We start from the raw sequence: 22,500 nt of genomic DNA, 5'->3' as shown, positions 1-22,500 counted from the left end.
CCCTGCATTCAAAGGCTGAGACTACACCATGCAAAAACATTCAAACACACAGTCACTGTTCACAAATACAGCCTGCAAGGATTGGCAAATGGTAGATCCCCAGCTGGCAACGCAGTTTAGGAATTTAACGATAGTTTAAGATCCACCTTTTGGCTACCCTTGCGCTACAGGCGGCCCTAAACAAATTTCTTGTACCAGGGCCTTCTCTGCATTCGCTCTGCCACTGGTTGCAGTGGATTGACTCCAAATTACTTTTAAATCCAAACACCATTCAGAACTGTATAAGCTCAACAACATTTTTATTTTTTTATTTTTAAAGTAACAGCATGCAAGTTCTTACCATGTTCTGCTCAGAGGAGTACTGTATTCTTAGTGTATCCATTGCCCGGATCATAGACTGCATAGCAGTAAAAATGTTTTGGTAAACAAGCTTTGTGAATCCCCTCCTGTCTTCATCTGTGTAGCCAGAGCCGTGTATAATTCTCATCTGCTTAATAAAGGTGCTCTTCCCACTTTCTCCAGTGCCTGGAACATAAAATACAAATTTTATAAACCTCTGTAATCCATAACAAGAATGAGATGAAATTAAGTAGACAAATTCATTATACTCTCTTGAAACCAGCTAACACCTTCACACAGTTATGCGAAACAGAAGAAAATACACAGATCATATGATGTTCATTTAGACTTGTGTAACTTCATAAAAAATAAAATTAAAAAAAAACCCTGTTGTGTGCTGCCACCATAACCACTTTTGTCATTTGTTGAACTGCCTGTCTATTTTCAGCCTTGCATGATCACATTATTAGCAGGCTGTAGCCCTACACCATCACTATATGTTAACTTCAACCCCTATACAACCCTGGCACGAACTAAACTAAAAATATCACTTAATTTAAAAAGTATAGCCAACGGCAAGTATGTTTTATTAGGAATTCGCCAGAACCTCTCAAAAGTATTTTCCCTTAATGCAAAATTCAATACACACACAAAATAAATATATACTACATTTCCTTGTGGTGTCAATGTTTCGGAAATATGCAGTCTGTATGCCCAGTGGCGGCTCTAGACTTGGTGAGGCCTTAGGCGAAACTCATCCATGAGGCCCCCACTAACACCATTATTGGAAAAAAATTGCAGTTAACTTGTGTGTGTATAAGAAGCTGTAGATATTTTGAAGGGAGAGCATGCAGCACTGGATATAGAGAACTAGTCTTTGTATACATCGTTGCATTGTCTACCAGTGTGTGTCTGGCAGTGAGTATCTTTGTACATGTATGTATGTTTCTCTGAGCATGTGTATGTTTGTGTACTGCCTGTGGCCTTTGGCATTAAGTTCATGGCGAAGCTGTGTTTTATGACAGTAAAGGAGTAACTGTGGCAGGGTGAGTGTAAAAGAGCAGGAGGGTGCCAGAGTGCGGAGAGTGGTGCCTGTTTGTTTAGAGGGAGAGATAGAGTGTATGGAGGTAGGTAACAGTGTGTGTGGAGAGAGGTGACAGAGTGTGTGGGGAAAATGACATAGTGTAGGGAGGTGGCATAGTGTGAGGGGGGGACAGAGTAAGAAGGGGGTGACATTAGTGTGAGAGGGTTACATTCGTGTAAGGGGTGTGACAGAGTAAGAGGGAAGAGACAGAGAGGGGTGACAGAGTGAGAGGGGGTGACAGCGTGAGAGGGAGAGTGACAGCATGAGAGGGAGGGTGACAGAGAGAGGGGGGATGACAGAGTAAGAGGGGGCAACAGGGTGAGAAGGGGGAGACCTAATGTGTGAGGGGGGAGACCTAGAGGGAGGGGAAAACCTTGTGTGAGGGGTAGAGACCTAGTGTGAGGGGGGGGAGACTTAGTGTGAGAGGGGGGAGACCTAGTGTGAGGAGGGAGGGTGACATAGTGTGAGAGGGGGGGTGACATAGTGTGAGAGGGGGGGTGACATAGTGTGAGAGGGGGGGTGACAGTGTGAGGTGGGGTGACAAGGTAAGTTGACAGAGTAGTGTGGGGGGTCACAGAGTAAGAGGTGGGGTAACAGGGTGAGAGGAGGTGACAGGTGAGGTGGCAGGGTGAGAGGGGGTGACAGGTGAGGTGGCAGGGTGAGAGGGGGTGACAGGTGAGGTGGCAGGGTGAGAGGGGGTGAGAGGTGGGGTGACAGGGTCAGATGTGGTGTGAGAGGGGAGGCAGGGTGAGGGGGGTGACAGGTGGGGTGGCAGGGTGAGAGTGGGTGACAGTATTAGGGGGTGACAGGTGGGGTGGCAGGGTGACAGGTTGGGTGGCAAGGTGACAGGGTGAGAGGGGGGTGACAGGTGGGGTGGCAGGGTGAGATGGGGGTGACGAGGTGATAGGTGGGGTGGCAGTGTGAGAGAGGGGTGACAGGTTGAAGTGGCAGGGTGAGGGGGGTGACAGGGTGAAGTGGCAGGGTGAGGGGGTGACAGGTGGGGTGGCAGGTGGGGTGGCAGGGTGAGATGGTGGTGACAAGAGGGGTGGCAGGGTGAGGGGGGGTGACAGGTGGGGTGGCAGGGTGAGAGGGTGAAAGGGGGTGACAGGTGGGGTGGCAGATTGAGAGGGGTTGACAGGGTGAGATAGGGTGAGGAGGGGGTGACCGGGTGAAGTGGCAGGAAGAGGGGGAGTAACCGGGTGAAGGGGGGTGACAGGGTGTGATAGGGGGAGGAGGGGGTGGCAGTGTGAGGGGGGTGACAGGGTGAAGTGGCAGGGTGAGGGGGGTGACAGGGTAAGATAGGGTGAGGGGTGACAGGGTGAAGTGGCATGGTGGGGGGGGTGACAGGGTGAAGTGGCAGTGTGAGGGGGAGTGACAGGGTGAAGTGGCAGGGTGAAGGGGGTGACAGGGTGAGGTAGGGTGAGGAGGGGGTGACAGGGTGAAGGGGGTGACAGGGTGAGGTAGGGTGATGAGGGGGTGACAGGGTGAAGTGGCAGGGTGAGGGGGGGTGACAGGGTGAAGTGGCAGGGTGAGGGGGTGACAGGGTGAAGGGGGTGACAGGGTGAAGGGGGTGACAGGGTGAGATAGGGTGAGGAGGGGGTGACAGGGTGAAGTGGCATGGTGAGGGGGGGTGACAGGGTGAAGTGGCAGGGTGAGGGGGGTGACAGGGTGAAGGGGGGTGACAGGGTGAGATAGGGTGAGGGGGTGACACGGTGAGGGGGTGACAGGGTGAGATAGGGTGAAGGGGGTGACTGGGTGAGGTAGGGTGAAGGGGGTGAGATAGGGTGAGGGGGTGACAGGGTGAAGGGGGTGACTGGGTGAGATAGGGTGAGGGGGTGACAGGGTGAAGTGGCAGGGGGTGACAGGGTGAGATAGGGTGAGGGGGTGACAGGGTGAGATAGGGTGAGGGGGTGACAGGGTGAGATAGGGTGAAGTGACAGGGGGTGACAGGGTGAAGTGACAGGGGGTGACAGGGTGAAGTGGCAGGGGGTGACAGGGTGAAGTGGCAGGGGGTGACAGGGTGAGATAGGGTGAGGGGGTGACAGGGTGAGATAGGGTGAGGGGGTGACAGGGTGAGATAGGGTGAGGGGGTGACAGGGTGAGATAGGGTGAGATAGGGTGAGGGGGTGACAGGGTGAGATAGGGTGAAGGGGGTGACTGGGTGAGATAGGGTGAGGGGGTGACAGGGTGAGATAGGGTGAGGGGGTGACAGGGGGAGATAGGGTGAAGTGACAGGGGGTAACAGGGTGAAGTTACAGGGGGTGACAGGGTGAGATAGGGTGAAGTGACAGGGGGTGACAGGGTGAAGTGGCAGGGGGTGACAGGTGGGGTGGCAGGGTGAGGGGGGTCAAAATGTACCTTTATCCCTGGTGGTCCTGTGGGGTCAATCTGTCCCTGGTGGTCCAGTGTCCTGGATGGCTCCCTGGTGGTCCAGTGGGCTTTCCGGTCTGCAGCTCCGCCGGATGCAGAGCTGCAGACCACATGGGCAAAGTCTCGCGATCTCCATTCAGAGCGTTGCCGTGGTAACCCGCGGCAACGCTCTGATTGGCTGGAGATCGCGAGACCTCAGTCTGCAGCTCACACCCGGCGGAGCTGCAGACTGAGGCTGGCTCTCTCCCCGGGCGGACTGACAGGAGGGGCCTCGCACCCGGCGGCACAAAGGGCAAGCCGCCGGGCCCCCTCCTGTGTCGGGTCCTCGGTCATAGACCGAGAACCCGACATGTCAGTCTGCCCTCAGGCGATTTAGGCGGCCGCGAGGCCCCTGACTGCGCGAGGCCTTAGGCGGCCGCCTAAATCGCCTAATTAGAGAGCCGCCTCTGTGTATGCCCAACATCCATTTCCCATATTCCGGTTTAAATGCTTTAGTATAGGGGCTTCAAGCCAAGCATTCATGTGTAATATAACACTCAATATCCCTTCACCATACAAGCTTATCAAATTAGCACATTATGATTAACAAACAAATCAACAGTGTATCTATATAAAATCAGCTACTAGCAGCAGGCTCCCACCCTGACTGGCTAACAAGGCAAAACAATACTGGTAAAACAATACTGGTCATGAAGGACCCTCAGAAGGGAACAGCACCATCCAACTATCGACAAACAACCTGCCTCCCCACAACCTGGAAACTCCTGTCAGGCATCATAGCCTCCAAGATCCAAGGGCATACGAGTCAATATGTAAGCAATACTCAGAAGGGGATTGGAAACGGCACCAAAGGATAAAAACACTACTGGTAGATCAAGTAGGCACAATGGATTTTAAGGCCAGACAGACCAATCTCTGTACGGCCTGGATTGAATACAAGAAAGCCTATGACACAATGCCACATACATGGATACTGGAATTCCTGGCTCTCTACAAGGTCAGCAAGACAATAAGAGCCTTCATCAAGAACTCGATGGGCAAATGGAAAACAACTCTAGAAGCAAATTCCAGGACGATAACTCAAGTGAACAAATGTGGCACATACCAAGGTGATGCGCTATGCCCAATGCTGTTCTGCATAGGCCTCAACCCTCTTATCCAGATCATCAAGAAGAGTGGATCCAGATAGAGGTTCAAGAGTGGAGCTACCATCAGTCACCTACTCTACATGGACAACATTGACTCACTGATCCACCTAACTAGGATTTACAGCAAGGACATCGGAATGTCATTTGGACTAGAGAAGTGCGGGCAGATGATAACAAAAAGAGGGAAGATTATCAGGACAGAAGGAGTTGAAGTTCCAGAAGGCAAAATAGAAGATGTAGAGAACAGCTACAAGTACCTGGGGGTACTACAAACACATGGCAACCATGAGGAAGAGGCAAGGACAATAGCAACATCCAAATACCTCCAAAGAGTCAGACAGGTCCTGAAGTCCCAGCTTAATGGCAAGAACAAGATGCAAGCCATCAACACATACAGTGCCTTTCAAAAGTATTCAACCCCCCTTGACTTTAACTATTTTGTTACATTACAGCATTAAGTTCAATGTTTTATTAATCTGAATTTTATCTGATGGATCAAAACACAATAGTCTAAGTTGGTGAAGTGAAATGAGAAAAATATATACATAAAACTTTTTTAGAAATAGAAAACAGAAAATTGGCATGTGCGTATGTATTCACCCCCTTTGTTATGAAGCCCATAAAAAGCTCTGGTGCAACCAATTACCTTCAGAAGTCACATAATTAGTGAAATGATGTCCACCTGTGTGCAATCTAAGTGTCACATGATCTGTATTACATATACACACCTTTTTTTGAAAGGCCCCAGAGGCAGCAACACCTAAGCAAAATACACCACTAACCAAACACTGCGAAGAAGACCAAGGAACTCTCCAAACAAATAAGGGACAACGTTGTTGAGAAGTACAAGTCAGGGTTAGGTTATAAAAAAATATCCAAATCTTTGATGATCCCCAGGAGCACCATCAAATCTAGCATAACCAAATGGAAAGAACATGGCACAACAGCAAACCTGCCAAGATACGGCCGCCCACCAAAACTCACAGACCTGGCAAGGAGGGCATTAATCAGAGAGGCAGCACAGAGACCCAAGGTAACCCTTGAGGAGCTGCAGAGTTCCACAACAGAGACTAGAGTATCTGTACATAGGACGACAATAAGACGTACTCTCCATAATGTTGGGCTTTATGGCAGAGTGGCCAGAAGAAAGCCATTACTTTCAGCAAAAAACTAAATGGCACATTTTGAGTTTGCAAAAAGGCATGTGGGAGACTCCCAAAATGAATGGAGAAAGGTGCTTTGGTCTGATGAGACTAAAATTTAACTTTTCGGCCATCAAAGAAAACCCCATGTCTGGCGCAAGCACAACACATCACATCACCCAAAGAACACCATCCCCACAGTGAAACATGGTGGTGGCAGCATCATGCTGTGGGCATGTTTTTCAGCAGCCGGGAGTGGGAAATTGGTTAGAGTTAAGGGAAAGATGGATGGAGCTAAATACAGGGATATTCTTGAGCAAACCCTTTACCGTTCTGTGTGTGATTTGATGCTAGGACGGAGGTTCACCTTCCAGCAGGACAATGCCCCCAAACACACTGCTAAAGCAACACTTGAGTGGTTTAAGGGGAAACATGTAAATGTGTTTTAATAGCCTGGTCAAAACTCAGACCTCAATCCAATAGAAAATCTGTGGTCAGACTTAATGATTGCTGTTCACAAGCGCAAACCATCCAACTTGAAGGAGCTGGAGCAGTGTTGCAAGGAGGAATGGGCAAAAATCCCAGTGGTAAGATGTGGCAAGCTCAGAGACTTATCCAAAGCGACTTGGAGTTGTGATTGCTGCAAAAAGGTGGCTCTACAAAGTATTGACTTTAGGGGCGTGAATAGTTATGCAAATTATTATTTTTTGTTATTTTGTCCTATTTGTTTGCTTCACAATAAAAAAAAAACAAAAAAAAAACATCTTCAATGTTGTAGGCTTGTTCTGGAAATTAAATGATTCAAATCCTCAAACAATCCATGTTCCAGGTCGTGAGGGAACAAAACACGAAAAATGCCAATGGGGGTGAATACGTTTGCAAGGCACTGTATGCCCTACCGGTCATCAGGTACCAAGCTGGAATAATAACCTGGTCAAGAGAAGAACTGGTCACCATGGATGTCAATACCAGAAAACTACTCACTATGATTGGAGGCGTCCACCCAAAATCCAGCACCCAGAGACTATACACCTGCCAGAAGGAAGAAGGTCGGGGCCTGATTAAACAAAGAGCATCCACAAGTACATCACGAAGATAGCTCCCAAAGATAAACTTTATCTGGAAATATATTCAGGGCTATACATAGGACACTAGGTCACACATTTAGGCTGGAAGAACGGAGATTTCATCTAAGGCAAAGAAAAGGTTTCTTTAATTTACAGTAAGAGCAATAAGGATATGGAATTATCTGCCTGAAGAGGTGGTTTTGTCAGAGTCCATACATAGTTACATAGCTGAAAAGAGACTTGCGTCCATCAAGTTCAGCCTTCCTCACATTTGTTTTTTTGCTGTTGATCCAAAAGAAGGCAAAAAAAAAAAAAAAAAAAAACAGTTTGAAGCACAATTTTGCAACAAGCTAGGAAAAGAATTCATTCTTAACCCCAGAATGGCAGTCAGATTTATCCTTGGATCAAGCAGTTACCCTACATTGAAAGATTATATCCTTGAATATTCTGTTTTTGTAAGTATGCATCTAGTAGCTGTTTGAACATCTGTATGGACTCTGATAAAACCACTTCTTCAGGCAGAGAATTCCACATCCTGATTGTTCTTACAGTAAAAAAACATTTCCTTTGCCTTAGACAAATCTTTCTTCTAGTCTAAACGCATGGCCTCGTGTCCTATGTAAAGTCCGGTTTGTGAATACATTTCCCCACAATGGTTTGTATTGGGCCCGAATATATTTGTATAATGTTATATCCCCTCTCAGGCGAAGTTTTTCTAAACTAAATAGGTTTAAATGTGTTAACCTTTCTTCATAGCTGATATGTTCCATTCCTTTTATTAATTTTGTAGCCCGCCTCTGCACTTTCTAGTGCCATAATATCCTTCTTCATAAAAGGTGCACAAAATTGCACAGCATATTCAATGTGGTCTTACCAGTGATTTATAAAGAGGCAAAAGTATGTTCTTGTGCAGTTTTGTTTAAACTGCAATTGGATAAATACTTGCAAAAACATAACCTACAGGGATATAATTTCTAATTAGTAGGGCAATAGCTGCTTGATCCAAGGAGACATCAAACTATTTTGGGGTCAAGAAGGAATTTTTTCCTAGTTTGTTGCAAAATTGGAAGTGCTTCAGACTAGGTTTTTTGCCTTATTTTGGATCAACAGCAAAAACATATGTGAGGAAGGCTGAACTTGATCGACACAAATCTCTTTTCAGCTATGTAACTATGAAACTGCTAAGGGAATTCATGAGACTTCCACAGATCGACGATGCAGAAAAAGAGGAGATTCCTTGGCAAGACAAACCTCTCCATGGGGTGTACCACCGGTAGATAGTGGATGTGGTTGGAAAAGACAGGACTGAAAGACAGCATTTCGGCACTAATCCTAGCAGCACATAAGCAGGCACTCAGACTCCAGCTTTTATTGATCTGGTGCTACCACACCAGGCAGGACCCAAGGTGCAGACTGTGCAAAGAGTCCTCTGACACAGTCCAGCACCTAGTAGCTGCATGAAAGATGTTAGCAGGAACAGCATACACAGAGAGACACAACCAAGTTGCTGGGATTGTGTACCGAAACATCTGCACAGAATATGGATTGGACCTGCCTAAGTCCAGATGGGAGATACCACAAAGAGTAATTGAGAATGACAGGGCTAAGATCTTGTGGGACTTCAAGATCCAGACAGACAAGCAAGTGCTGGCCAACCAACCAGACATTGTGGTGGTAGACAAGGAACAAAAGACTGCAGTCGTGGTGGATGTGGCAATACCCAGTGACTATAACATCAGGAAGAAGGAACATGAGAAGGTGGACAAATACCAAGGACTGAAAGAAGAACTTGAAAGGATGTGGAAATTAAAAGCAGTAGTAGTCCCAGTTGTGATAGGAGCAATCGGGGCAGTGACTCCCAAGATTGGGGAGTGGCTTCAACAGATTCCAGGTTGGACATCTGAGATCGCTGTCCAGAAGAGTGCAGTTCTAGGAACAGCTAGCTAAGTTACTGCGCAGAATCCTCAAACTCCCAGGCTGAGAATGAGGCATAAACATACAACCCATGAGGGGTGAGAAAAATAAATAAATAAAAATTATTTATATATATAAATAACCTTTAACAATAATAAATAGGTACTAAAATAATTCTAATAAATTATGTATTTTAATCAAATTTAGTTCAATTATTGCTTAGTTTCCTACCTAAATAATCAAAATCCTTTAACCCCTTAGTGACCAGACCATTTTTCAGTTTCTTACGGTTAAGGACCAGGGCTGTTTTTACATTTCTGCGGTGTTTGTGTTTAGATGTAATTTTCCTCTTACTCATTTACTGTGCCCACACATATTATATACCGTTTTTCTCGCCATTAAATGGTCTTTCTAAAGATACCATTATTTTCATCATATCATAATTTACTATAAAATAAATTATATGATGAATGTAAAAGAAATTTTAAAAACCACCCTTTTTCCAAATTTAACCCTAAAAATCTGTTGCGCATCTACAACCGCCAAAAAACACCCATGCTACATAGTTTCTAAATTTTGTCCTGAGTTTAGAAATACCCAATGTTAACATGTTCTTAGCTTTTTTTTTTTTTTTTTTTAAAGAAGACAACCTAAGATATTAAACTTTGGGTATTTTGACTCTTTCCATGCAACCATTTTACCACCAACCAATGCCAAATTAAAAAAACTAAAATAAGAATTGGTAATTTTATTGACACACATAGCAATTTAAGAATACATGTACTGAGAACTTTAAGGGTTACTGCCAAAGAACACCCCAATCAGCAACATCTTCTGAGTACAGCGATACCACCCATGTATAGGTGTGTTGGGTTCTCTGGGGGCTAAAAGACCTTATTTGGTGGGTGCCCATTCCAGTTTTCCAACTTTGAATTTTCACAGCTGGTCATCATGCACTCATGTCTTAATTGGGGCATTTTTGAAGCCGGCCAAATGTAATTTACCCCCATCAAACCATATATTTGTGAAAGGTAGACGCCCTAGGGCAGGGAAAGGCAACCTTCGGCACTGTAGAGGTTTTGGACTACACCTCCCATGATGCGTTGCCAAAATTATGGCTGTAAGAGCATTGTGGGAGATGTAGTCCACAACAGCTGGAGTGCCGAAGATGGCCTCTCTCTGCCCTAGGGTGGTATTTTAACACTTTCCATGCACTAATTCTACCACCAGACTTTGTCAAACTTTTGGGTAGTCATTTTTTTGTGTGTTATTTTTCTCTGACATTGTACTTTAGGCATGGATTCTCAGCTCCTGTTAGGTGTTACTGCCAAAGAACACCCCAATAGGTGTTCAGCAACATCTCCTGAGTACAGTGATAGCGCCTATGCATAGGTTTGTTGGGTTGTTTGGGGTGTGCAATGCCAAACTTCTGACGTGTTTTTCAAATTTGACATATCTTCTTTGCCCATCTTTTTGGGGGCCTTTTTAGAGATCCCAATTTTTTTTCTTGCCATGAATGTGCATATATTTGAAAAATTGACACCCCACAGTATTCTATATGGGTTGTTTTGATGCCTTTGATGCAATTGTTTTAGTCAGTCAAACAATTAGAGAAAATGTGTGGTGGTAATTTTCAATTTTCATACACACATGTGTTATTTAAGGGAGCCAGTTGTTGGTTAATGCAAGAAAACACTCCAGGTTGTTTTCTGCAAGGACTCCCGAGTACACCAATGCCCCCCCATGCATAGGTTTGCAAAGATTTTTGGAAGGTTCAGTTACAATTGTATGACTTGTAATTTGAGTTGATAGGACCATCTTTAGTTTGGGTCAGGTTTTATTTATTGCCATGAAAGTGTATATACTTGAAACGTTGACACCCCGAGATATTGTATATGGAGTGCTTTAATGCCCCTGATGCAACAGTTTTAGCCCAAAACATTGGAGAAAGTGTGTGGTGGTAAATTTTCAGTTTTCATTTTTACACACACACACACACACTGCTTTTTGACTATTTAGGATAGCCTGTTAGTTATTGCAAGAAAACACTCCAGCCTATTTTATGAAAGGCCCCCTGAGTACACCCCTGCCCCCCATACATAGTGTAAATGTAACCCCCCCCCCCCCCCCCCCCCCAAAAAAAACAAAACAAAAAAAAACGTAATAGCAAATGTTAAAAAATGTTTTGTTTTTTTAACTGGACCAGTGTGTGGTGTCGTTTGAAGCCATCTCCAATGAAGAGTCCAGGCTGTCCAGAGAAATCACGACAGTAATATACGGTATCTCTGCTCTCTCCCATCACCACCCAGGGAGCATGTGCATCACGTTACAAAATCCCCTAAATGATCTGATCTGGAGCTGAAACTGTAAAAAAGTCAGTCGCATTCCGGGTTTTGCCTTTGTGCACAAAAGAGTTGTGGGTTGCAATCTGCATTAAGTATTTTGCTACCTTTTTGTACCAGGCCCTTGTCTTCCATATAATTAGGGAGGGCTGCAGCAGCTGATCTGCCAGATCAACCCCACCCATATGCCGGTTATAGGCCTTGATGCACACTGGCTTCCTTGTGCTCTCCGCTCTGCCACGTAGAGAGACCTCCACAGTCCTCTCAGTGTGGATGGTGGTAAGAAGGTAAACATCCTTCTTGTCTCTATACTTAACTGCCAACAGCTCCTCTTGGCGCAGAAAAACCTGCGCGGTACTTTATTGTACCGCAAGCTACTGTATCAAAACAATACAGTAGCTTGAACAAAGGGACACTTGTATAAAAAAAATTGTCTGTATACAAGTGGTACCCTTTGTTCATCAGGGGGAATATCAGGTCCCAGACAATCTTGCCACTGGTTCCCATATGTTCTGGGCAACCTGGAGGGTCAAGGTGGGTATCCTATCCCTCATACACACGGAAGGCATGAGTATACCCAGTCTCGCTACCAGTATACCCATTTAATTCACAGCTTTTGTATGTGTATCACTGTTACTCAGGATTCAGAGAAAGGAAAGAACCAAACTAAAACAGATTAGAAAGTAATCGTACCATCAGAGAAACATTCATAGGCTATGATTTTGGAGTAAAATGAAATTTAATAAAATTAAAATATAACTTTATAGAGTGGACGTTGGTAAGATTTTATAGCAATGTTAAGCTTTGTAGCGGAATGGAGAACTCAAAAATATTTTTATTCCCTTTTGTTCGGCTGTCCGTATACCCCCCATTCGTTTACCGAACTCCCTTGCTGTGTGGCCCCTTGTTCGGACCTTTTAATAAGCGACCACCCCGGCTGTTAACCACAAACTGGTGATTAGTGCAAGTATTTTTTCTTTGTGGCCGCCGTTCATATAACCGAACGCACGTGTTCAAACAATTGGCGGCCATTTGTCTCCCGAACGTGGGCAGCTGTACATGGTTGTCGACAGTGTGGAACAGTTTTAGGATATGAGACAGCGCAAACACCCGGGAAACTGGTACCGCTGCCCATCCAACTTCCAGAAGAACGGCGTTCAGGAGGTATAAACTACCGAACAGGGAGAGCATTCGTACCCTAACAGCCAGGGAATGGATTCATCAGCATTCGTGTGAGAACCCCCAAAAGATGACTGGTCGTTGCCTTGTTTTCTGTGGAACTGTTTTGGGGCCTCACCTCGTGGCTGACCGGTCAAAACTTCATTTGAATGGCATTCCCGAACAGACGTAGGGATCTGAGTAATATTTGGACAAAGTGTGTGCTCAGATCCAAGCTATTCGGTGATCTGACTTTCACAGGGTTCTGAAGTTATTAAAATTTATTTTTGGTGGTTTTAAAATATAGTAGATATTGCTGTACCTGAGAATGAATTAAGTTATAGCTTTTTTCTCATGCAATTATCTATCAGACACAGAGGATCCTGGGAAGAAAAGCCCTTTAATTTTGACTTAGAAGCCCCATGCATGGCAGGAATAAAATCATTTGTACTCCCAGAACGGTGTGTTGTCCAATTGCTGGGGAGGAGGTGGGCTATTTACTTGGTATTTTTCTTGTTCCTGATTCTTTCCTTGCTAGAACTAGGGCTCTGCTAAAATATTGTCGACTAACAATTTTAGTTGACTAAAACAATTCAGATGACTAAAATACGAGTAAAATGAAAATGTCCTTTTAATCAAAAGACTATAACTAAAACTAAAAAACTTGCCGCCAAAATTTACACTGCACAGAGGTAAAAGAGACAGACCAGGGCTTGGGACAGAGACACCTAGAGGGGCTGAAAGCACACAGACACAAAAGGGCTGGGGAAGGGGCAAAAGAGGGTTTAACTAAACCCATTAGATTATAGTTGCGTTGACTAAAATCTACTAGATATTTAGTCGACTAAAACTAGCCTAAAATTAAAACAATTCAAATTACTGAAACATGACTAAAATGGCTTTTTAGTCAAAAGACTATTACTAAAACTAAATTGAAATTTGCCACCAAAATTAACACTGTTCTATTGGAGGTGTGTGTTGTTCTCCATTATACCTATATATCCTTATGTAGATATTTCAGTGTTGTTGTACTATTAAAGGGATTTACAACAGTGAAAGTCAACTAAAATATACAAATATTTATATTTACATATAATATACACTATATGGCCAATACATTCAGCCAAAGTGGCAGGTGTGAGGTATAATGCAGACATTGGATAAGAAAGTCTTGTTCACAATCATCTTTCAGTTCAACCCAAAGGTGTTGAGATCAGGTCTTTGTGGAGGCCACTTTAGTTTCCCCCATACCAAACCATGGTGGAATAGGAACAGGCATTTCCCAGACGGTTGTCAAAAATTTGAAATCAACCAGTAGTCTAAAATGTCTTTGTATCCTGTAGCATTGATAACTGGAACTAAGAACACCAGACCTTAAGATGCCCTCCACCAAAATTTACATCCACCACTCCCAATTTTTTCCATGAGACTGCCAGATGGTGCATTGTGATCCATCACTCTAGAGCAGGGGTAGGCAACCTTCGGCACTCTAGATGTTGCGGACTACATCCCCCATAATGCTAGCAAAGCATCATGGGAGGTGTAGTCCAAAACATCTGGAGTGCAAAAGGTTGCCTATGCCTGCTCTAGAGTCACATAGTGTCTGGCATGCTTACACCTCTCTAGCCAATGCTTGGCATAGCACGTGTTGATATGGCACCTATGTACAGCTGGTTGACCATGGAAACCCATTTCATGACGCTCTTGACAGTTTTCGTGCGGATATAGCTTCTAGAGTAGGGGTGCCCAGAAGATAGATCCCCAGATGTTTTTTAAAAAAAACTTGCATGATGCTTTGTCATTGTAAATGCATTCTAAAGGCATGCAAAGCATCAAGGGAGTTGCAGTTCTACAACATCTGGGGATCTATCTTTTGGGCACCCTGGTTCTAGACATAATGCATAAGATGATAGTGCAATTCATTATTTTGTTTCCCTTTTTGAAAGTTTGCATGGGGAGACCAAGTATGGAAAAAAAAAGTGCATCCTATGACAATGTCACTATTAAAGTATCTTCGCTCTTCAGTATGACCCATTGTACGGCCTTGTTTGTCTATGGGAATTGCATGGCTATGTGCTGGATTACCCATTCGCAATGGATGTGGCTGAAACATCTGAACTGAACTGGATAGTTAGTAGGGGTGTTTGAAAACAGAGATACTGCCAAAACAATGTTATTTTTTATTTATTGTTGACAGTTCACAAACTTCCTTATATGGTCTCTGCAACATTTTGTTTGCTATAAACAAAAGGGTAAAATGAACATAAAGAAAGTTAAACAAAAAAAATGAAAATAATATCAGGAATAGCCAAACAAGATGGTTATGAACCAATTTCAAATTAAAAGGCTCACAGACGGTTGCTCGCAATTTTGGCAAACACATTTCCTAATCCCTGTTATAACCAAGAAGCTGTTAAACAATATGAACCATACAATAGGTTGTCTAATACTGGGACGTTCTGCTTTCAGACAGCTTAAGCAGGTGAGGCGTATGTCGAAAAAGGACTTAGCAGTCAGCTAGCTGTTTACCTTGAGCAAAAGAGAGCAGGATAAAAGCACCACAACTCAGGTTCCCTGTCAACCCTGACATCTCCTAACACAGTAGTCAGCTGAAACCACAGAATACTCGTAGGCCCTAAGCAACTGCAAACACAGCATGTTCACACTATATATTGAAGTCTATCCCAGTAATTCAGGCTAGCCAGCTTATCAGAAAATTTTAGGCAGAAAATTAATTTCCGGCATGATAAAACCACCAGTATTAAGATATTTACAAAAAAAAAAAAAAAACCACACCAGTATTTTGTATTGCATTCTACAGTCATACAAAGAAGTGTAAAATTCTAATTCTATTTCAATGGAGACAAAAGGGAAATTCCAAGCCTTACAACTACCTATACTATTATTCAGTTACAGTGCAATCATCATCACATCCATGTTTCTGTACATACACTGGTCTATTTTTTATTTTTACAGATTTAAAGGTTTTGGTTTTGCAGTCTTTGCTCTCTTGTATGTACTCTAAGTATTCTAAAACAGGTAGCAAAGAATCAAGACAGATTATGGGTGGATATTTGTGGTGATTTATTCAATTAGGTGATACAAATATGCAGTGTGTGCTGCTATGGATGTATTTACTGTTAGAATAACTGTAAAACGTATGGCTTTGACTTTTGAAACGTTTATTGTTTTATAAAAACTTAAGGAACCTTATAGCGTTAGAAATACAAATGTGTTAGTTTTCTTTGATGTCCCCAGATGCCCGATCTCGCCCTGAGGTCCTACCCCACCTCCTTTCTCCCTGGCCACATTTTCACCCTGGCGGCGGAGCTGGTACGGCGGTCCTCCCTCTGGGGAACCAGATTTCCACATTGCCCGATTGGGATTGAGGTTTGGGGGTGACTCACGTTATGGGGGTGGCTAGTGGCCCCTAGATCTCAATCCCAGTACCTAAGGAAAGCGGAACAAAAACAAATCTAACCCTACTCTAAGCACTTTAACGGAAATACAGAACTTGCGAATATCTATCCGCATACGCTCCTTGATGATACAGCAAGAAGGACCTACTATGAAAAATCTAACAAAATGGATACACTGTTAGCAAGATCCCTCCGTCCAAGACAACGGAGCACCCACATTACAAAAATTAAGGATGCTTTGGGCAAGTACCAAACGGACCCTACTGATATTGCCAAGGTTTTCACAGACTACTAACTAAATTATATAACCATTCCTGCGGTGATACCACTGATTTGCATAGTGAAATAGATAAGATTCGCAGCTATTTGTCCCAATTAGCTCTCCATAAACTATTAGGTGCAGGCTCAGATAACCTGCGAAGGCGGATTTTGGCTGAAGAAACAGACGCGGCCAACTCTACTTTAAAAAGCATTAAATCTCCAGGCCCTGATGGCTTTGATGGAAGCTAATATAAGATATTTTGAGGAGAACTTGCGCGTCACCTAGAATCTTGGTTCAAAGATCGCATGGAAGGGGGTCACCAGATAGAGACATGTCATTAGCAGATTTTGTTCCATTGCCAAAACCTGGCAAATAAGACTCGGCCCCAGAACTCGTCCGTCCGATCTCTTTAGTAAATCATGACTCCAAAATCTTAGCAAAAATCCTCACGGGCGGATTGAACCCACTTCTTACGGTAATGGTCCATCCAGATAAGGTGGGGTTTGTGCCTGGAAGGCAATTGTTCGAAAACACGAGACATAATGTAGATTTTATATAGAGGCAGGCTACCAGGGGCGCTCCGACTTTGATATTGTCACTTGACGCTGAGAAGGCATTCAACAGAGTCAAATGGCTTTACCTATTCGAGGACCTTTTCGAGAAGACTTCTACTACAACCCCTTCTGCAAGACTGATTACAATATCCCCAATATGACTAATAGTACTGTCTTTAAACTACAATAAATGTGCCAGGGAATGGATCTGTGTAACTAAGATACCTTTTTCTTGTTTGAATAAAACATTTATACTGTATTTGCATAAGTCAAGTCACCTTTCTCAGAACAGCTCCACCCCCAGTCAATCCCCCCCCCCCCCCCCAAAAAAGGAAAGTGACCATCTATCAATTTAAAACATTCAAACAAATTCTTTAGAACGACTTTCCACCTTCTAATCCACACAGCCAATTACATCCAACTGAGGGTTGGAAACCAATTCATACGTTGTCATGGGAATACTTGTAAAAACACTAGTCTATGAGTAAGGGCTTGTGGAATTCTGAAACTTGTTGGGCTTGGGTCTGTCTGTTCCTCTGTGCACATACATGATGATTCAATAAATTACATTTTATTTTCTGTTAAAGAACTTGGTGAGACGTTACATTTTACAGCACAGTGGGGAAAAGCGTTTTGATCTAAAAAGTGCTGCAAAAGTAGAAAAAGGGGACTAGTCATCATTGAATTATCCCTGGTCTCCCTTGTTTCCATGGTGATTGCCCCGTTACAGACCACTTTCTAGAACAGGACACTGTTAACTTACAGAAGAACACTTATATTGGCTACCCAAAATTGGTAAGATATTATTGAGGGATGTCTGCCCCTCTTAAAAAAATCACCTAGGTTTCTGTAGAAAAACTACTTTTAAAGAAATAAAATAAATAAAAAAAATAAAAAATACATCTCAGCATGGGTATATAGGAAATGCTGCAAAATGAAAGTGATGTAAAATGCAGTACGAAGCTTTGATGAAATAACAGAATAAATCTTACTGTATTACACCCATATTACAAAATGAATGCGACCGGAACACACTTGTGTTACTCACAAATCTGTAACCTGTATTACTGACAAATAGGCACATTTTGTCCAAAATAGACTGCTTAATTTTTTACATTAATTTGTTGAAGAAACAAAGCATAAAACTACACTTGTGAGGACATACATCAATGTAACACAAACATTAAAGTTGATAGACCAGTTCCCCAAATTATACCTAGAAGGCAACTAAAAGGGAGGGGGAGAATGTTTACTTAGCATGAAGCAAATAATACACAGCATCATCTATCTTATTAAAGCCATTAGGGGGTGCTTCAGTATTTAGATTCCAGATCCAAGAAGATCTAAAGCAATCTTTTAAACCAGTCGCCCCTCCTCATGGCAGTGGAAGAATGTATCTTGTAGACAAAGCATGGAGAGAGTGTATTGTTGTGACCAATATTCAAAAAGTGTGGCATGATATTGTTAATGCTCCTATATCTTTGTATAGTTGGAATAAAAAAAATATATATATTAAAAAAAAAAGTGAATATGCATTTGTTCTTTTTTGTAAGACTGGTCTCGTCCAGAAAAGAAAAGTAATATGGCAAATGCATAAATACCATTGATGTGTGAAAAATAACCAAATGCTTTTTTTTGTGTGTGTTATTCGTGTCCGGGCATTAGATGCATTAGGATTTTTAGGTGTGTGTTTCATTTAAAAAAAAAAAAAAACAACAACTTGTTTTTTTATACTCCGCTTGAATTATAGAAACAAAAAGTTAAGATAACACAGCCAAGACTTGTTCAAATATAACATGCGTCCTTCAAAATTTGTCTTTTTGTTTTACATTTTGTACCTCAAGCCATTAGCTGAAAGTCGGCAATGTAATAATGGTATTTGGGGATTAGTGACTGCTTTATACAATAACAATGCAGATCGTTTAGCAAAATTTTTTGCACGTAGAAAAGGAGAACTTAAAATCTCCAACATTGTTGAAGTATAAATGCTGTTTATTCAAACCACCCAACACTAAGGTCTGGCAACACTTCAGCACAAAAAGTGTCTATCCGACTTCATAGCATATTTCAAAATATGACAGCAACACAAATTTTAGACACTGAATACATTCCTTTGTGTACTACCCACTTCAAAATGTTATCATACATTTTGACCCACTTTATTAATCCTCTGAGCATCATTCCCACATGAGTCCTATTTTTCTAACAATGTTTGATGGCAATATGCATTGCATAAATTGTGGAATGAAGTGTTCTCTCTTGTACCCTCTGTTATTTAACAAAATCTGCCATTATCTAGTGAAATTTGACTACTACTGTATAAAGTAATTACAAGGATTGACAGTCCATGGTTACTATTTTTATGCAATCTCTCGCTTTTAGAGGCAGTCTTTTTCTTGTACCGATGTCCATCATGCTTCCCTTCAGAACTCTTCCTTTCCTTGAAGTTACCCTAATCTACTTTTCATTTGTGCCATTTTAATCCGTATAAATCCATTACCACCTGACATAGAAATAAACCAGTTACATAATTCTAATCACAACCTGAACCTAAAGTCTAGATTAATTCCTAGAAGTGAACACCCTTTAAATAGATTTACAAGCAAAGTTGGGAAAGAACAGTGCAAATGTGTACAAGGAGGATATTCAGGTTACTAAAATATATTTTATTGAAAATAATTTTTAAAAACTATAGAAATTGTTTTAAAGCATATGATAAATCTGATTCTTTTCCTTTACAATGTTCACTGAGAGCTTAGTGAAAGTCTATACTCCTCTTACAGATGTTTATTCATACCTATTTGGTAAATTACTTTTGCTCAATAGAATGTAGAATGAATGGCTACCCTGCAATAATTTTCCTTTTAAAATTAAATGAATAGCATTTAACAAATTGCAACTGAATACTTAAAAGAGACACTATAGTCACCAGAACCACTACAGCTTAATGTAGGTTCTGGTGTATATTTTATGTCCCTGCAGGCTCAGCACTGTAAACGCTGCCTTTTCAGGAACATTGCTGCTGAGTAACACCTCCAGTGGCAGTCACTCAGACGGCCACTAGAGGTGCTTCCTATCTCAGTGCTGCACGGTATTCAGCACCTATGTTCCGCATCTTCACGCTCTGAATGGAGACGATGAACACTCCCATAGAGATGTATTAATTCAATGCATCTCTATGAGGAGATAGGGACTGGTGCAACGCTGCGTTTTGTTGCGCATGTGCACCAGCACCAGCCTCCAAATGCTTTTGTTGTTGGAAAGCATTGGACTGGCCGAGTTAATCATGATTGATGAGCTCCGCTATGGAGGCAGAGTCAGCCATGGCATGGGACAAAAGAGATGTGTGTGTGTGTGTATATATATATATATATATATATATATATATATACACACACACACACACACATACACACACACACACACACACACACACACACACACATACATACCTGCCTCACGGGGGAGAGGGGCACTATAGGAAGCTATAATGTATTCATAATGTAGTGGTTTTGTGCCTTTACGGAATGTAAAATATTGGCATTTCTAAGAAAGGAATACATTTGTCGACTAACATGCTTTAAGTGACTGTCTGATAAAAGGAATTTACTCTAGTGCTGCCTGATATTTAAAATTTTCAAAAGATTTCACATTCATCTTCAGCTGTAATCGATATTCAGGCTCACGCCAAGAACACAGTGTGGATTCAGCCTAAAAAATATTAACACTTGTATCCCAGTTCAAGAGATTAAGATACAGGATGTTAAACTATATGTATACCATGAAATGGTTTCAGTTTTTAAATGCAAAGCATTGCATACGCAACCACTTGAGGGGTAAATAAAGTAAAGGGTTACGCCAAGCACCATGACCACTTAAATTATTATTATAAAGCAGTCAGTTCTCTTGGAATCATAACCATTAGAGTGGGTTTCCATTAAGGATATTTCAGATTTAGACACACAAAATGTTATGACATTTATGATATTGCATGCAAAAAAGTCCAACCTTGGTTGCTTTGGTTAGATTTGCATAGAGAGAGCACTAACTGATTGTTTGTAAAGAGAAAACCGATTGAGCTGCAAATTACTTAACGCTTTCTACCTGTTCTCAAATATCCATAACCACAGTGATGGTGTCCAGTCTTCACTAATCAGCCACTGAACATTATCTGGCCATAATGAACTGGAACTAGTAAAGCAAAAGAACCACTGTAAAAAAAAAAAAAAAAAAACAACAAGCAGCATCCATTTTCAAGCAGAACCATTTTACATCATCACCAAAGACACTTATGACTGCCTTAAAGGGGCACTATAGTCACCAAAGCAAATTTAACTTAATGACGCAGTTTTGGTGTATAGATCATGCCCCAGCACTCCATTGCTCAATTCTCTGCCATTTAGGAGTTAATTCACTTTGTTTATGAACCCTAGTCACACCTCCCTGCATGTGACTTGCACAGCCTTCCTAAACACTTCCTGTAAAGAGTCATCTAAAGTTTATCCTTTCTTTATTGCAAGTTGTTTAATTTAAATGGTCTTATCCCCGGCTTTGTTAATAGCATGCTAGACCCTGCAAGAGCCTCCTGTATGTGATTAAAGTTCCATTTACAGAGCAGGAGATAAAATTGTTTAAGGTAAATTACATCTGTTTGAAAGTGAAACCAGTTTTTTTGATGCAGTCTGTGTCAATCATAGCCAGGGGAGGTGTGGCTAGGGCTGCATAAACAGAAAAAGTGATTTAACTCCTAAATGGCAGTGAATTGAGCAGTACAACCTGAGAGGCATTATCTATACACTAAAACTGCTTCATTAAGCTAAATTTGTTTAGGTGACTAATGTTCCTTTAACTGAAATCAACAGCTTTGCCCAAGTATTTTTGTTTTTTGATTTTTTATAATTCTTACCCAACCCACTGGTGAACTCAAGTAATACAGAAGACGACACATAAAAATAAAAAGTATATAAATTGACAGCAGATCTAATCATATAGTTTCTAACAGACATTGGTGCCAGTGAGTTGAGGGTTTTGTGTGTATAAATGAAGGAGCCATATCTATATAGACAACCTATTGGGGATCCTTGGTTGGGTAGGGTGTTAAATGTGCATGAGTATGCATATTAAGAGCAGTTGAAGGGTCATCAATGCGATGCCCACCACCCAATGTCATTGTGCACAACCTCAGAATTAAAGGGACTCTCCAGTACCAGGATCCCCTCTCCCTCCCACCCCAAGTTGCTGAAGGGGTTAAAACTCCTTCAGTGACTTACCTGTATCCAGCGCCGATTTACTGTAGACTTACCTGTAGACAGCCACTAGAGGAGGAGTTAACCCTGCAAGGTAAATATTGCAGTTTATGAAAACTGCAATAAATACACTTGCAGGGTTAAGGTTAGTGGGAGTTGGCACCCAGACCACTCCAATGGGCAGAAGTGGTCTGGTGCCTGGAGTGCCCCTTTAAGTACCAAACTTTTATTACAATAATTGTGAGTCATACGAAAGTGCAGCTTGCCAGCCAGCCGGCTGGAATACAACCAGGGAAGAAAGCCGTAGCTCGGGATAGCAGGCAGTAGCCTAGACATTTTAATGCCTCCATGCTCCACCATTATGGGCTAGACATATCTCTGCATAGTGAGGTGACAAGTTCTGATTTTAATAACGTTATTGGAGTAGTTAAATCATTGGCATGTATTACAGCAGT

General features: G+C 42.3%; 1 protein-coding gene across 1 annotated transcript in view; it reads right to left on the bottom strand.

Annotated features, from left to right (window-relative positions):
- LOC134611301 (guanine nucleotide-binding protein subunit alpha-14) overlaps nt 1–22,500 on the bottom strand; it is a 195,857-nt gene that overhangs the window by 116,298 nt on the left and 57,059 nt on the right. The window contains exon 2 of the mRNA XM_063455024.1: nt 341–525. Coding sequence (XP_063311094.1) covers nt 341–525 — 185 coding nt within the window. The remainder of the gene's footprint in view (nt 1–340; nt 526–22,500) is intronic.

Source organism: Pelobates fuscus, chromosome 5, assembly GCF_036172605.1.
Source record: "Pelobates fuscus isolate aPelFus1 chromosome 5, aPelFus1.pri, whole genome shotgun sequence".
NCBI classification, from domain to species: Eukaryota; Metazoa; Chordata; class Amphibia; order Anura; family Pelobatidae; genus Pelobates; species Pelobates fuscus.
The sequence above is the reverse complement of the archived record's forward strand: the minus strand, read 5'-3'. Positions and strand labels throughout refer to the sequence as shown.